Genomic DNA, 18,111 nt, shown 5'->3' on the forward strand with positions numbered 1-18,111 from the left:
CAATTTTGAGATTCTGAAGGTTAAAACAAAAACATGTTTGCTTTTTCGAAAATGGAGATGACCATTCTTTACTAGGAATTCAAAAGGGCAGAAGTCCCAGCTGCAGCACACAACTGGTCCTCACTGAGAAAAGCACAGCACAGGAACAGAAGATATTAAAAAAAAGAAAAGTTCAGTGACATCATTTGAGCAAGACACAGGACAAGTGGCTAGACAGCTTCTCTGCAGAAGGCTTTCCAGTCTTTACGGTGTAGCCAATGTTGCCTAAAGCAGCACTGGCTACTGCCCCAGCCACACACAGGCACAGGAGATGCCACTCGGCAAACCTGACACATCCTCTGCCACAGCACAGGCACTGTGAGCAGTGAGAGCCACTGCTCCAAAACTGCCACAAGCCAGGGAGGACTTTCTGCAAAGCTGAGGTTCATATATACGTTTACCTTAGATAACAATTACTCTTAATTAAAAAAACAACCCAAAGGGTGTGTTTTAATTCTCGTTACAAAGAGGAACAGCCAAGAGGGCCACAACTCATACACCCCTGGAATGCACGGCTGCAGCTGAATTGGTTTTTAACAACACACACGCACAGATCCCCCAAACTGGCAGTTAACATCACGGACAATGCTGAAATACAAAATGCTAATCAGCAGTTGAAGGGTCTATAATTCTTGCTGAATCTTGACACTTTTAACTTATATTTAAAGAGAGAGGCCACTCTTTCCTCATTATTAGTGACAACTGATGAACTACTCTCCTCATAAAATAGCACAGCAGGCCACGGACTAAGAGGATGTCTCCAAATCAAGAGATGATCTTCAGGTCATGTATGTTACTAGATGCTGACAAGTTTGCCTAAGATTGATGTTATTTTCCTTCCTTTTTATTTAAGAAAGTGAGTAAAGTCCTGCTCTTAGTGAAATGAATACACAGTAAGGAGTGTAAAAGTTAGCAAATAAGTAACAGTAATGTCAAGAGCCCCACAGCCAACATTAAATGCTTTAGTGCCAGAGCCACACTAACATCCAAACAAGATATAATCCTTTTAAAACTTAACATTTCTGCAAAAACATTTATGCATATAAATACATAATATAAACAAACTCCTCTACTTACATAGAGAGAGGTAAACACACATGTACGTGTCAGTAAAGGGGGTATTTTTAAAAGTAAAAAACACTGTTTGGGAAAGATCTGGTGTGCCTTTTCATGAGGCTTCCACAACATCTGCTTCAGGGGAAGAATTGAAAACTCTTCCTCAAAGCAGGTAATGACAGTTTTCCCCAGGCTTGCACTGGAATTATCACTGTGCCACAGTCCTCACTTCCTTCAGCCTGGAAATAAGAAAGCTGGGAGCCCTTCTGAATCCTGTTTCTAACCTCTCTAAACCTACATTGGCCTCTAGGAACACATTAGAAGAGAAACAGATTGCTCTGTCTATCCATTACTGGAAGAAAGCAAACAAACTTTCAAGAATAAAAGAGCACATAAACAACAAATCAGTAATACTGGAAAAATCAAAGAGGAGCCAAAGCAGATTCTCAATTTAAGGAAGCTATGAAAGCTTTTTCTTGCATTCTTGATCTGTTGAAACAGAAATAATTGAGGCCTACTCCTTTAAACTGAAAAGCCTCATCATTCCACAAAAACTTTGAGACAGCCACAGTCTCAAAACTCACATCCACAGAAAGCTATATTTTGACAGACACTGATGGCAGGAGCAAAGATGACATATTCTTCATATGCAGAAAAAAAAAAGTATGTCTTTTTATTTTTAAGTCCACAATGTATTTATTTCTTCCTGCTGCCTTTCTAACTTCCTCCCACCAAGCTAAGTTGTGTCATCAGGGAAAAAGAAAATATTCACACCAGTTAAGATTTTCAGTTGTCAAAGAATTCTGATACAGTGATAGTCCTTCTGATAATAATAGAAAGCATGACACTTTGAAGTGAAATATCTATTGAGAAAGAGAGCTAAAAAATATTCTAAATGCTACGAGCCCAAAACACTGGGACACAAGTAGGTAACTGGTACGAGTTTGATCCCTTGACAATTACCTGAATTGCATGGTTAAGTTCTGAAATAGCTCCCTCCATACAGCCCTATATATTTATACACGTCCATAGTTACTTACAAAGTGTTGGTTTTATTCCTGTACCTATTTGTTAATCAAATTTAAAATCAATGCAAACCTTATTAAAATCCTGCATTTCAACAATGCTGAATGCCTTCTCCCAGCCTCAGCAAGTTCAGCTTCTAGAGAAATCAGACAAGCATTTCTCAGATTGAGAGAAGCATCCCCATGGGACTGGGCAGGAGAAAGGCACTTTGAGAACCACTGGAATAAGCTACTGGTCTGTACTTGTCATTGATTAGTATGCATTCTTTAGTAAAAAGGAGGATTCTCTGATTCTTCATTGAGGCAGGTTTAAACATAATTCAGCCTTGTCATGTATGCACGACTTTGTACTAAAAGGCCTTGGATCCCTCAAAGAGAAAAAGAAAAAAAGTAAATAAAAAAGGGAAAATGAGGCTTCACATAGTAATATTGCACTAATTCATGGTGCATATTTTGAACAGAATTACAACACATACTAAATAACTTAATTACCACCTCAAGTGATTACAGACACCCATGAGGGCAAGAAGTCCACAGCAGAACTGTTAAGCCCTTTGTTTCCCAACCACTCTACATATTCCATTTTAACTGTTTTAATATAAGCTCTCCTATTTACATGTATCCCAAAGAGACTGGACAGAGTGGACATTCCTTTATAATCTCATGTCTTCACACACATCCCAAGTGGCAGACCCAGGGCCAGGAGGAGAAAAAAAGCCTCCATCCTCACACCAGCCAATTCCCAAATCTGGCTGTACATTAACTCTCGTGCTGCTAAGTAAACTGTGAACATCTTAAAACCTTAAGGGGATGGGGCAGGGTGGAAGAAAAAAATTCAAGCAGAATTCATCTGACACAAGACAAAATTGCCATGCTGAGTTGAACTAACTCAAAAATTTTTTAGCATTATGAGCGTAAATAGTTTAGCTGTCTTTTCAGTGAGTTCAACAGAATGCACACTGAGAATGTTTACTTGAGATTTGATGCAATTCCATTTGTGTACAGCTTTTACATCTGTTGCTAATGATATCAAATTATTGATTGTTCACTTTCTTATATTATTTAAACATTAACTATGCACTCAGCAACCTGATGCTTTTCTTTTTTTTTTTTCTTTTTTTTCCAGAGAACTTTTTATTTCTGTCTTTGGTTGTAATTACTTTGATCTTCCAGAGAGTATAATTAATTTACTGTTTATTTATTTCTATGAGAAAGGAAAAAAAATGACCTAGTCGATCTATCTGTGGCAATTTGTAACAGAATCACATAGCTTATGTTTAGGAAATCATGGTTTTGATTAAGAAGCAACCATTTAGTTCCCACTGTTTTATTAAAACAGACATTAGCAGATAATAGGAAACACATTTAGCACTGTAGGCTGCATTTAGTTTGCAACGTCAATAAAGTTATTTTGAAGCCCCTTCCTATTTTGTATTTACCACAGCTCATGTGAATCGTTTTTTGCTTTTACTTTCTAGTAACCAGCTCTAGAGTTACACAAGGATACCAGTGTTGCTTCCAAGGACTCTAAATCATAGTTTTACCTAATCTATCTAGCTACAGCCCAAAAAATGAATCCCTGCATCATCCATTCACCTTCATGGAAGTGTTTTTTTTTTTTAATTACTACAGGAGTACATGATGACTGATGCATGTAACTTGAGTCACTGATTTTGCACACTAACTGAGCTGTCCTGCAGGACTATCTGGCTACAGAAAAGAAACAAAACAACATGAAATTAGAGATGATGAGAAATTGAAACCACCTAAAGAAGTGCAGAAGTCTTCCTGTTTGCAGGTGGTTAAGATTACTGCTCTGAAGTTGCATGACTTTTTATTCTCCATGCACCACTGTACCTGCCACAGACTCTTTGTTTTCTCTCCCACTCATATGGTTGATGAATCAACACTACTTGAACTGCTTTATAGCAGCTTGTGTTTACTTCACACATACCTTAACCTTCCTTTTTCTCCTCCTACTAACACACACATGAATTTCCAAACAGCAATGACTGGCTGTGTCTCTGAATAGCACAGATACAGAGTTATCTGGCAAACTCTTCGGGTTTGGATCCTTGACCTTTTAATTGAGGTTTCATTCTGCTTTTACTGCACTTAACAATTTAACTGTGCACTTACTAAGCAAAAAAAAAGTAAGAGCGTAAAGCTCTAAGAATGGAAGAAAGTGGAAGACAGCAGTGTGCTGGAAATACTCAGAAGCTGTAGTAGTATCTCTACAGTTAAGAACACTACAGTTAAGGGCTTCCAGTGCCTCTGCAACTGGCACCCTTGCCCAGTTTTGAAAAAAGAAAAAGAAAAATTAAAAAAAAACCCTGTTTCTCTTCTCCCAGAACAGCAAGTAAAAGCGAATGGTGATGACCTCAAAGCTGTTTGATTCCTTTGATTGCTTTTTAACCAAGAGGATATGTTAAAGCACTTTGAATAAAATTCTGTTATTAAGAGACACCATTTAGAGAAAAGAAATACTTCTGAGTCACACAATGGCAATTTAGAGAGAAAAGAAAATATCCAGTTTATTTGGCATGAGGGTAACCACATATTAAAATGTCCAATCAACATTTTTACTTCTAGCCTAAACCATTTTATTAGCTTAAAAGCAACATCTCCATTTCCTTGGCTGTACTGTTACCCCAATCCTGTCTGGACAATTTTCCTCCTAGACACAAATAATTTCACCATAGAACATTCTTTCTTTTTTCCCCTAAATCTAACCATCGCAGAGCCCAGGCATGAGTGTCTTACAGGTATGCTCTGCACAAGCCAGATGTGCAGAGAAAAACCAGATGCCTCAGAACTTGTTGTGATGTTTGACACAGTTTTGTTTCATGTGTTCTTAACTCAGGCAGCAGACTTTTAATGGTATTATTATGCAGATTTCTAGTCTGTCCTAAGGAAACAAAACAAGCAACCTTTCGTAGCTTATGTCTGCCAGCCTTTTATGAGGAAAAGACAGCACACTCTTTTTGAAAGGTGCCAATCTTCACACAACTAAAAATACAATGGTTTCTCAGGACGGACATGGCATTACCCTATTTGTCATAATGTTTGTGAATTCTGTTATGATTTTCCTGGCTATTGAAAGGATTACAGACAGAAACTGCAGTAACAGTCTATGCCTTCTTTCAGACAATGCATCTTCCTGTCAGTGGTGTAAGAGAGAGGACAGCTATGGAAAACCTCTCTCCCAGGATACAGCTAATCTCCCAGGGTACCGGATATTTGGGGAGAGAGGAGCAAGGTGGAATGATGAAAAAGTGTTAGACTATCTTCTAACTCCTGAGCATTTAAAGCACGAGTGTTAAAAACAAAAACAAAAAACAAAACCAACCAACCAACCAAAAAAACCCCACCAAAAAAACCACAAACAAACAAACAAACAAACAAACAAAAACCAAAAAAAACCCCACCACCCACAAAAAATCCCACCACCCCACTATAACAAATAGTCCGGTGCACACCTAGGTCCCTTGCCAAAGAAAAGGAAGAATAGAAGAACAAACCACACATGATACACACACAATACACATGATGGGTGCTTTTCATTTTGTGCACCACTGACAAGTGATCAGACAGTTCAGTGGTAAGAATGGGATGAACTTAGAATAATTTTACTGCCTCAGGCACCGTGGACCTACTAACACAATTTCATTACAGAAAAAATACAAATAATGGGCTATTTTTTGCTTCACTTCAGTGGATGCAGCACCTTGATATTTTCAAGTGTCTCCCAACATCAGTATTAAATCCTCTGTATCCAGATTCCACAGGATAAAATACAGCAGGAAAGCCAGTACACTTTGCAGTACCGAAAACAGTGAACAAGGGCACATGTAACTTAAGAAGTCAGGTTTTCAGCTTTCAGGAACAAAACAAAACTAAGGCAACTTACACAGCAATTTAACTTTTAAATCCTGAGATAGTACAACATTTTCTTTCCAAAATATTTTTGCTTAATTCAAAACACAGTTGATCTTTCAGCACTGCTAAATGGGATATTTTAAGCATGTTTTGTGTCCTGTGTTTTCATGCCAGCCTTGTTTGTAAAGTATCAGATTCAATTTCAAATGTGCTGTGACTGTGTCCTCTTTGTAGACAAATTCACAAATACAATTATAGCTTATTATTACTTTTATTTAAAGCAAATAATCTCAAACTGTCAGCAGAATTTCAAGAACTTGGAAAGCAACAACAAAAAAATCAATTTACCTTTAATCTTCTTGTACTTTTTGTACCATCTCCCAAACTCCTGGCACTTGGTTGCTGACACATTGGCATAGTATGTACTATTTACAATGGATGAAATCATACTCTGGAAGTATAGAAAGAAAAACAAAAAGTGATTCAAAATATCTTCCATGATTAGAAATCTTTTCCCGGGAAAGCAAGTGATGTGCGAGTGCATAATAATCACCCATTTGTGACTTTAAACCCAAAAGAACCTTCTGATGGATACAAAAATTTTGTTTTATTCTCCAGTCTATATGCCAAGCCATGAATAAAATCACAAAATAATACTTATTTTGCACAATTATTTAAAAATAAAATTAGTACAAACCTACACTGAGACCTGCAGCTCAGGCTGGGGGGGAAGTTCTACTTCACTTTGTACCTGTGATATTGCAACAGCTAAACTTTAGTTGCATAACAGCAGGCAGTGCCATGCCGAGGGACACACGCTCACTGCACCAAGAACAATTTAGGAACCAGATCCTAAAGGTTAGATTAGATGCTCCAGCATGCATAATCCAAATAATGCTTTTCAGATGTCTCTGTTCTGCTTCCAAATGCAGCAAGACCGCACAGCCAAGAACTGGAGAACATCCGTGCTACTCGCTGTAGAACAACAGTTAGGCAAATAAGTTAAATTAATATAATTTACAGAAACGTGTGATTAGCCCTTGTGTGAAAAATCACCCAGAAGAGAAATTAGCAGTGACATTCAGAGCACAGGGAACTACACATACTACAACACAGAGCAGTCAAAACCCACAAGAAAGCTCAACAAAACTGAAATATCACTTGCCTAACCGGCACTCCTCCCTACTCTGCAAATTACCCCTAAGCAACTCTGTACAAGCTGACTGAAGAAAGGCTGCAGACTGGTTTTCCAGCACCTGATACCAATAAAAAGGATATTTTATATCTGGGGTGCTTCTGCACATAGTGTGGTAAACAACCTCATTACCAGTAGTTCTTCCACTATTTTTCCCTTCCTTTCCTCCATGCCGTAGAGGAGGCATCCTTTTAACATTTTCCTCTTCTTTTCCCCTTTCTGAGCCCTTTCAGGGTCAAATCATTCCCTGCACATGTACCCTGTCAGCACAGAAATGCAATACAACAGCACCAACACACAGCAGCCGATGCAACTTCTCCACAGCCTGCATTTTATTTTCCTCATGCCCTCCTTCTGCACCAAGAGGAGAGAGAAAAAAGGATCTCACAGCTCAAACCATGGCTTCAAGCTCTGGCCTATAAGTCCTGCAGAATCTTGGCCATCCCTGGAAAGCTACAAGGCTTATGCACTGGCTCACTGAATTTAACAATGCTTTAAAAACAAAATCATCCCTGCCCTCTTCCAGATTTACCCAGCCTCCTGTCCTGTTCACTGCAGTATCACAGGACTCTGTTCCTACCTCTTGAGTTTTAGGAACTTAAAAAATATGAGTAAAACTGAGCAACTTAAGATAACTGGGTGATACAGATTACTTTCAGTCTTCAACAAGTAATTTCACTTTCACTAAAGAGGCCCTTCTGCCTTTTCACTCTGCTTTCTCCACTCAAAAGGTGCTATGGTGCACTGCAGTAGAGCTTGAAGGCAATGAAGTAAGAGCCTTGTTAAGTAGCAGCTTCAATTTCTAAAACTGAGATTCAATTTTCTAATTAAAATCAATATTTTGAGACATAAACCTAGCATTGTGGCAGCAGCAATTCTCTGCCCATAAATCTTTCCTTGCTCTACAGGATTTTAACAAACAATGGAATTCTGAAAGCCTCACATGGCAACAGCCTCTGCTGAAGAAGGTTTTTGAACAAAGTTGAGCAAATCCAGGGGTTTTTTTCATCACTTCAGTTAAATTTCCGTGCACTAAGAAAGGGTGGGGAAATTGTTGAACTCTAGCTACATATCATTTTGGTTCTCTTAATTTTTTAGGGGGGTGGAGGTTTCCTTCTCCCAATCATCTAGCTCTATAGGAAATCAACATCACTGAAATCATGGGGCTATTAAATATCACAGAATATATTAACCCATTAACCTTTATTTGAGAAAGCAAAACTTAAACTGAATAGTAAAATCAAACAGTAAATCAATAATTGGTGAAAAAATCCCAGGACAGATACACTTCTGCAGGGGAAAGAACTACAACAATTTTCAAATTACATGTCCTCACTATTACATGTAAAGGGGTATTTCGCTTAGGAATCTTGATAAGTCTGCAAAAAGGAAATATCCACTTAAAAGAGAGCAGAAAAAGAAAAAAATCACTCACTAGTTGCAAATTTCTATATAATGCATAGTATTTCTGGAAAAATCCTTAAAGACAGGAATAAAGCAGCAGATATGTTTGGTATGTGTGTGGCCATGACAGCCATGTGGAATGAAAACTACTCAGACTGTGAGCTAAGAAATACCCACACAAAGAAAATTTAGTGCAGTAAGTTCAAGGAGGAAAACAAGGGACACACATCCCAAGAAAGCTTGTTCCAGCAAAGAGACAAAATGCATGGTCAGTGCTGAAATGAGTTTTACCACAATGGAAAGGCAAAAATCTCTACAAAAAGATGGGAACGCTGAAATAATTGTATTTCTTCCTGCCACACACACTCCCCCACCTACCCTCCTTCCCCCTAGCTTGGTTAACTGGGATTTATTTGTTTGAACAGGAGCCGTATGCTAAGGGTAGCTAAGCTGCAGACATGTAATACACCTAGCAGAAAAAAACCAGAACAATTTTAAATCAAAGTGAATGATTACATTTCCCATTAGCAGCAATCAGAATCCCCATCTGGACTGCCTGAGAGCTCGGGCACTGAGAACCAGAGCCGGCGCACCGCCGCTGGTGGGAGCGGGAGCTCCCCGTGCTGCCCCTCTCCACTTCTGTACTTGAGGCACTGTGAACACATTAATAAACAGCAGCATTTACTCTGCAGCTTGACTCCTAAGAGACCACTCTGCAATTTGCTGCTGTCAATAATATATTAACCACAAGGGGGTTGTAATGACATTTCACATTTGGCATGATATTTTTTTAAAACTGATTTGGGAGAAGGAATTGTATTAGAGGCATATTCAGATGATGGTAATAGACAGCTTCCCTACAACCTTCCATTGTATCTTCTGCATTTTGTGAGCTCAACCAAAAGAGATGGAAACTTTTATGGCAACAATAATAATGATACAAGCTGCATTCTGCAGTCTCAGTTCAAGGGTTAGTCCCTAACCAAGGTCATTTATACCTGTGCTTAAAGTAAGCAAGCTCAATTTCCTACAGAAGGATCTCCTTTTAGCTTTGTCTCCTAAATAAATACTGGGGCAAGGATTTTGGCTGCTACACTTCTGCCATCAGTAATTTTGTAAATATATGTCAGACTGAGGCTATAGAAGGAATAAACCAACTGCAGCGTTTCCACCTGGTAGGCTTTGAAACTGAAGTGGGAGGAAACAGACTCAAACAACAAATGAATTCTGCATATGAAATGATGCACAGTTTAGTTATGCTGGATATTGAAGAAGACTGGGCAGAGACAACCATATGCTGCAATCATCATTAGCTGACCAGATTCCACAGATAATTCTATTTAAAGAAATTACACTTAAACTGTGTGAAAAGGAAAACACTTTCGTACTCAATGCGTATCCCACGCTGTGCACATCTACAGCGACTGTTACTCCTTTACCAAACCAGCAAGTTCCATGGCTTTTCCTTACAAAGCCCTTCCATTCCTGTTAGTTCTGCACATCCCACGTGGCTAAAGAAGGTGAAGAATGTGACTCCTACCAGCTCTGTATTTCACCCCTGTGCTTTCCCTGGATTTGTAATCGTAACACAGCACAGCAAATTCGTGGTGAATAGAGAGAATTCTCCTGGTTCACGGAGGCTTTGGATCATGAATTGCAGGATGAACATACAGTGCAGTGGAAGACAATCACAGGAGAAAACATGTTGGATATAAGCAAGCAACGCATGGATTTTTAGGAAGCTGGAATTACCCATATTTTGACTTTTAAAAGATACAGTGGACAGATTAACCTGATTCTAGCACACATTTTAAAAGGAAATATATTTTTCATGCCTAGCAAAGTTACCCGGTCTGGGTACTAAAGTGTTTGCTCTGAGAGGCAAGGAGAAGTAAGTCATAAAAATTTTATGAATGTCTCATTATAACTATCTGAAGTACAAATAGAGCTCGTGACATCTGCAGGAACCTGTGTCTTAGACATGACATCACTGCCATTTAAAAAGCACTCATGAAGAATGAGGCTAAGTTTTTGTTCTTTTTTTAACATAATTATGTATACATTTTTTGTTGCTCTTTTCCTAGAAATTGGGGCACAACTGTTAAAACTGCATACTTTTTATCATGGTTGCAGGCTGATGAGAGCTACCCATAGGTTAGAGGGGAAAGCAAGCCTCTGCTAGTGGAAAGAAGCCACTCAAATCTTGCATTTGATGATCATTAGTCCTACTGCAATAGGTTCAGATAAAAATCTAAATAAAGGATTTACATCTCTATGAAAATCAATCAGTTAAGTCATAATTTTTACCTGGCAACCCACTAAGAAAACATGGTGTAAAGATACTATTTAACATATTAATTAGAATTTCTCCTTTCTAAAGAAAACAAGAAATTTATTTGGTATTTATGGAATTGTTTAGTGTAGGCTCTTTACAGAACAAATATGAGTTTTTCTTGCAAATCTTTCTTTCCCTAAGCCTGCTGAAAGCACTGACCTGTGAGAGAGGGCATTCTTTGGCTAATGTGCTCTGATTCATCTCTTTGAGCAGTTCCTTTAAGGCATTGCGAACTGTGGCATGGTTCCACTGCTCTGCTGGCAAGTCTTCCAACTTTGAACAACTGTTAAAACAGAAAGCAAAATGCAGATAGAAAAATCACCTTCACAGATGCTTACTTTTTGCATGCAAGTGCTACAGACCTTTAAGCAACAAGCACAACCCTGGAGTTTCCTGCTTGGCCAGCCCATCAAGGTGTTTCTTCCCTCTATCCCTCTCCCACCAAGCACAATTACCAGAAGATGTGCAGTTCAACATGCAGCTGCTGATCCTCCTATGGCATATGTGTGCATAACCATTCCTGCTGGGGCCTGATGGAGAACAAAAAAACTGCACAAAGTGAGCCCCAGGGATGGCTGAGTAAAGCCATCCACTCCAAAGACACTCCTGCTGGGGTAGAAAAACAAACATATATGCTGAACTGCCACTAACAAAATCTCTGAACAGTGAGGGCCCTCTGTGTGGAGGCAAGACTTTGAAAAATTAGTTTAATTTTATACAGGTTCTTATACTGCCCTTATCACTGAAGTATCCGAGAGCCTTTCAGAAACACATGAAGCCATATGCCCAACATCTGTCACGTGCACTTCATTCTCACTTTCAGCCACAAGAACTGCTTATGTAGTGAAGCTTTTGTCTTCATATGCCTTTGTGCCTCTGTTAATCTAACAAGCTTATGGTTTGTGTCTACAGGCATGGGGACAGACCCAAGAAACAAATCAAAAAGGTGGGAGAAGCTTGTCACTGCCATTTCTGCTGCAGAGCCTTAGTGCATGCTCTTCAACGGCCCCAGAAAGTGGTTCTGCCTTCTTGCCCTTACAGCCTGGCTTTTCCCTCAGAGCTGAACCTTCAGCTGTGCTTGAGGAGTTCAAATAGTCATTGATCATCTTTATCTCAAAGTCATGGACTATCTTTTATTTATGTGGCATCCAGGCATTTAGGCACTTTGAAGATAAAGAACAAGATCCTAATCTCAAGTTCATACCCTTTGCTAATAGAGATGTGACAATAGACTACATGAACTCCTGGTAGCTCACACTTCTGAGGAAATGAGTTATTACACTCACTTTAAAGCTAGACACTCTTTTACAACTACCTAGCAGAGATGCAGCCCAGCTGGAAAATTTTAACAGTATATAAAACCAAGGAAAGACCTGTTCATGGAAATCGGAAAACCCAAGCGCTATGAGAGATCCAACAAGAAAGAAAATGGTGCTGTTTGGGAGTTTAATGTCAGTGAGGCATCAACTACTCCCAAATTCTAAATTGAACTGAACAGTTTGAGGGTATGTACCTGTCACCAAAGGACACGCACATATCCCTGTGGGCCCCTCTTCTGTTGAAGCCAAAGCTTCAAAGAATTAGCAAGCTATTCCAGACTGTCTGTTCTTTTTCACTCTTTCTCTGTTATGTTCTGGCCATACAGCTGCAAGAGACTGTGCAATGTAGGCCTATCTGCAGCTCTGGAGTATGCCATGCACTCCAAGGGACCTTACATTTGAGGGCCTTTTAGAAGGCCAAGAGAGGGAAAGAAGAAAAATGAGGGAAGAGTGGGAGGAAAGGAGGGTAAATAAGTGTAAAAATGTTGGTAGCTTTTGCTTTGCTAATCAGAATTAGCCCTCAGGGAAGGAAAATATTTTCCAAATGCCAAACGGAGCTGCAGTGACACTTTCCTTCCTTGTCTTCTGTTTGCTGGAAAGACTACTGGAGAAAAAAAGCAAAAAAAGTTCCCCTCCTCCACATCTCAGCCACTGGCTGTAGAAGACTTGGATTTTTACAATGCAGCCCCTACAAAAAGGCAAGGAGTTTATTATTTGATAAAATTAGAACTTAAGGATCCATTAAATTATAGACTGTAGAAAGGTCTGCCTCTAAAAGCTCCATATCTTTACTTGATTTGGTTTCTACCCCTTCCCCTCTCTTGTTACCATATTGCTACTTCAGAAAACATACAATGTCAGTTGGAAGATGTACCAAAAAGCTGCCAGGTGACCCACCTCTCTTCTTTTCATTTCATCCAAAGCCCAGAAATTAATGAAGACAGGATGTGCTAATCTCTGTAGTAATGCTGTAACCAACAGAGCAGCTCAGAGAATAGGGAAGGCCAGATGTTCAGAAACACCCACCTTTGTAATTGGATTTTCAATGTCACAACATGATAGACATCTTGTAGCATGTCGGCTACTGTCGCATCTGGTGCATCAGTCACATAACTGAGAGGGAGGGGATTCCACCTCCCCAGCTTGATTATTCCTGAAAAGAAAACAAAAAATCCATACTTTAGATTTTATCAGCCGTTTATTAAACGCTTCAGGCCCTCAGGTTGATTTTTCCCAAGATTCAAGCTCTGCCTTGAGGTTTATTGCAGTCTTGCCCAGAAAAACATTTTCTACTGACTCCTGAGGCAATGAGTGAGAAAGAGCAGGAATAGATTTAAAATTTTTAGCAGACAGTTGCTGACATGTTCCTGACTCTTACATTACTTCAAGGAAGCACAGAGACTTCCTACCTTCACATCTTTCATCGTAGCCCTAAAGTCCAGCTCTTTTAAGTTAGGATAACTTTAAGTGCTCTCTAGTCCTGATTTTGCAGTCTACAAAACCTTTTCCGTAAATGAATGCATTGCTGTTGACCTGAACAGGAAAATTCCTATGTGAGGGCTTTCAGCACTGTTACAATCTAAGCATGGTATGATTCCCAGTGTGGATAGATGCCACTGGAAACCCACCAAGGAGGAAGAGTTCACTCCCAGATACAAGCTGCACTATGCAGACAGTTGCTTTTTTTTCGTGGGGAAAAAAAAAAAGAACCAAACAACTGCAAGCTGCTGACCGCAGATCCAAAATAGCTTTTCGGAGGCGGGGGAGAATGCTGTAAGTTCTATTTCTACTTCTGTTCATTCTTTAATAGGGATCATCACCTCTTCTGGATGAGCTTGCCACAAAGACTGTAAACTCGGATGGTAAACCATTTGGTGCAGAGGTATTATTTCTGTTTAGGCAATTGCAGAGGGGCCACCCACACCAAAAACAATGACTAATCCCAGGAATGACTTCCAGGAAGACACCAAACAAAGAAAGCCACAATGCCATCTTACATGACACCAGCTTTGTTCTGCACTATTGCCACTACTTCTTTTACTCCCTCCCTCATTGTGTTCCCACTGCCCCACTGTTCTGCTCACTTAACCTTCCTCAGCCCAGCCCTACAAGACACCGTTCTCCCATTCAAACTGACGCCCTCTGAGGTTTCTTTATATACTGATTGATCTTTGAAAAGACATCCATAAACTCAACTGCCAGGAAAAAAAGTAATACACTAATACATGAGAAGACTACTTCTTCTGAGATAACAGGCAGGCCAATAACTCCTCTTGGTATCTGGAAGGATGTTGTGATGCCAAGAAACTTCAACCATCTCCTCCTCACTTTCTACTCCCAGCCCCTCACCAGCTCTGGAATTAACTGAACTGCAGTAAATGACAAAAACCTTTTATCCTGATCTCCCAAAAATGATCATAAAATAAACACCACACTGAAACAGTGGAACAAAGCTTCTTGCAGAGACAATCACAGAACACAAGGACCCCATGAAATACCTGCTATAGAGTATTTTCGCCCATTCCTACACAGAAAAGAAAATAATTTTAGTACAACTCCTTTTCTGTAGCACTTAAATCTTTGCATTTACCACTGACGTACTGCTTTGCAAGGCATTCTGTCACCACATACTGAAAGGAACTGCAAGTGACCTAGTTCATCCTCAGTGGCACAAAGTTTCACTGTGACACAGTGGGACAGACAGGCTAGTATTTCAAAAGCAGATTAGAAAGCTTTTGGCAAAGAGAGATATTGTCCAAACGAAACAAAAAGTTACTAAGTGTTGCTTGATATCCAATGCTTGAAAATGGGACATAAACAGAACAAAAACATTTCAATGATGCACTGTTTCAGTATTAAGATTTAACAATCTGGTGCTGAATATGCTGCAGTATAAATAGTGCCTGGACTCAGATCCAGTAGAGTAACACACAGCGCTCATTCACAGCACCGTATGTCTCCAGTGCTGGCTCCTTGAGTCATATTCCACTTGCCAAGAAAAGCTGTTTTTCTTAAGGGGATAGTTTACTTAATGTTATCTCTGGTGACAACAAGAAATGCATATAGTACAGCATATATTAGTCATGAAATGAGCATCAAGGGTCTAGTGAGTAAAATACATGCTGGAAAAACACAGTTTAGCTGGTGACTTCCTTCACCTCCTCCTGCTATATAATAATTTAAAACAAAATCACCTAAAAATCCAGAAATCTATACCAGCTTCACAGAACACTTGGCTTCCTATGTTTAACCTCGCCAAGTTTTCATGTAATTGAAAAAATAAGCATCATATGTGCCCCATAAGTCACATCTAAATTGGTAATATTTTACAAGAGGCTTTATTTTTCATTCAATTAAGGAAAGCACTCAGAGAGCACACCATCTGCAACTGCTCAGGCCTGGCAATGCTGGCAAAGGACAAAGAGATGGTCGGGAAGCACTGAAGTTACTCAAGGTGTCCCCAGACTAAAAGGGCTTAAAGAAAAAAAATCCCAGTGCAGCCAGAGTGCACCATGGGAAATACTATGCAAATTGTTTTACAGGAATGTCTGCTACTACTGGAAGTTAGGGAGATTTTTTTTTCTTTTTAAATCCTCCTCTACAACTGGAGAGGAAATTGTTTTGGCTGGATTTAAACAAACACAGGTGTTACCATAATGCTCAGTGCCTCTGCACGTTAACACCTGCTGAGAGTCCTTTACTCTGTGTTACAGCACTGCTGATGCACGCTGTTTTTTCAGCCGGTGTGATATGACGTGTGAAATATTTTTTTCCAGAGCACATTAAGCTGGTCCAAACGATAGCCAGAAGCCATGGTTTCCATTCAGCTCCTCAGCAGACTTCACAGGTGTTTCTTTCATGGCACCAACGCTGTACTTAAGGCAACTCTTGGGCTGTGTTTGGGAAGATGATGCCAGCTTGTTGAGCAAATGTATTCTCTGCATATTTAGACATCTCTCAATATCTGTTCAGTAAAACCTGAGCGGGCCAAAATTTTCCCCCTAAAAAGGTCCCTTGTTATCCAGACTAGGTGTTTCTAGCATAACAGCAACACCGAGAGGAAAACAGCCTGGTAGCAAGCGGTCATTTGACATACACATTTTTTATTGTTCTCCTCATTGACTTCAAATGGTACAGGCCTTTAAAGAAATCACTTTAACTGGCCTGGCTGAGCTTTTATCCTACCACAACTGACACTTGGGATGGAGGACAGGAATGAGCAAAGGTCACTGTGTTATTAATGAATATACTACTCCTCTGGGAGTATCACTTCTCTGTCAGCTCCAGACCTTCTCAAAATTATGTGTGGATAATGCACAGCAGATCAGAAAGCTCACGAAATCCAAAACCACATCTTCCTTGAGTTCCCAAAATTCTTCTGTTAACAAATCTGGTTCTCTTTCCTGTATCTATTGGGTCTTTTTTCCTGTGAAAGTTTTTTGAAGGGAAAGCTAACAGATTTCAATGCTTGCACACACTCAAGAAATGGTCATACACTACAACAACTCTCAGCTCACCAAGAAATGACTGAATACACTACAACAACTCTCAGCTCACCAAGAAATGACTGAATACAGCCCAGGCCAGTTAGGCAATTAAAGACAATAAAGACACCAGTTTTCTCAAAAGATTTTCTTCAAAACCTATTTTAGAAGAGATTCTCTATCCACACTGGCTGTTGGTTTTTGAATGGCATGTACTTCTATAGTCAGGTCTCTTATTAACTTTAAGCCTCAACTTCATCAAAATGCAGACAGGGAAAAAAGACAGAGTAACACTGTGTAAAATGTGTTTAACTCCCTTTACCCACAAGAATGGCAGAACATACCAGTGGCAAACTTCTGTGAGCTTGAGTGTCAAGTTGGTACATAACCACACTGCAATTTACTGCTTCACTCCACTTAGGCCAGTGATGTGCCACCCTGTCAGCATGTTTCCAATTGAGTTTCATTCAAAAAGCAGCTCCTTTGGAGAAGAAAGTGATAACTACACAAGTGAGAGCAGAACACGACACTGAACAGAAATCTTGCCCTGCTGTATCACAGCTGACCCATTCTATCTCCAGCAGAACTTGTCACAGGATCCTCACAAGCTTTATTTTATCACCTGAAAAAATGATGCACCTAAAGCACTGGAATTATTCCCACGATGTCACTCTATTGAGATGTCAATTGAATGGATGCAAGGCTGGGGCTAAAGCAGACTTACAGAGTAACTACTTTGATCAGGAGCATGAAACGACAAAAGGCAGAAAGCTGCTTTCTTGAAAAACACAGCTACGCTGCCAAACCCTTTCCATTATTATGTAGCTCACACTGTCCCATGAAAATGACATATCTATATAAGCTAGAAGCCTCATTTGTCATTGCAAATAGAAAGATAGCCACACGGTACACTCATTACAAGAATGCCACATCTGGGGTTTGGAACATATACATTATAGTGTAACTATGACACTTGGTCCTGAACGGAATGAAGACCGCGTCCTGCATCTCCCACTCCCCTGCACAGGCAACTTTTAATCTGGATAGTCCTGTAACAATGACAGGAGCACCTCAGGTACTCTCCAACACATCACTGCTGTAAAATCAAACTCTTAAAGTGGGGCATTTTCCAAATTCCTTTTTGTGGCTACACAGAACAAATAGGACCAGAAGAACATGCTTCATTCTGTCACTGGCTCCCTTCAAACTACCCCCTGCACCCACCATGGCTATACTCTTGATTTCACCTTTCAGAAATTATGAGCACACCTGAATTACACCTTAAATGGATACTTGTAGTATTAATGCAAATGCATATGCAGCATTAATGTAATTTATTGTAAATGGTAATCTGACAGGGATAAAAGTTAGTCAC

At 39.7% G+C, this 18,111-nt stretch overlaps 1 protein-coding gene across 1 annotated transcript in view; it reads right to left on the minus strand.

Moving 5' to 3' along the window:
* SATB2 (SATB homeobox 2) overlaps nt 1–18,111 on the minus strand; it is a 127,369-nt gene that overhangs the window by 58,917 nt on the left and 50,341 nt on the right. The window contains exons 3-5 of the mRNA XM_063400232.1: nt 13,279–13,405; nt 11,093–11,216; nt 6,348–6,450 (exon numbers count right to left, since the gene is read on the minus strand). Coding sequence (XP_063256302.1) covers nt 6,348–6,450; nt 11,093–11,216; nt 13,279–13,405 — 354 coding nt within the window. The remainder of the gene's footprint in view (nt 1–6,347; nt 6,451–11,092; nt 11,217–13,278; nt 13,406–18,111) is intronic.

Source organism: Prinia subflava, chromosome 6 (genome assembly GCF_021018805.1).
Source record: "Prinia subflava isolate CZ2003 ecotype Zambia chromosome 6, Cam_Psub_1.2, whole genome shotgun sequence".
In the NCBI taxonomy this organism is placed as follows: Eukaryota; Metazoa; Chordata; class Aves; order Passeriformes; family Cisticolidae; genus Prinia; species Prinia subflava.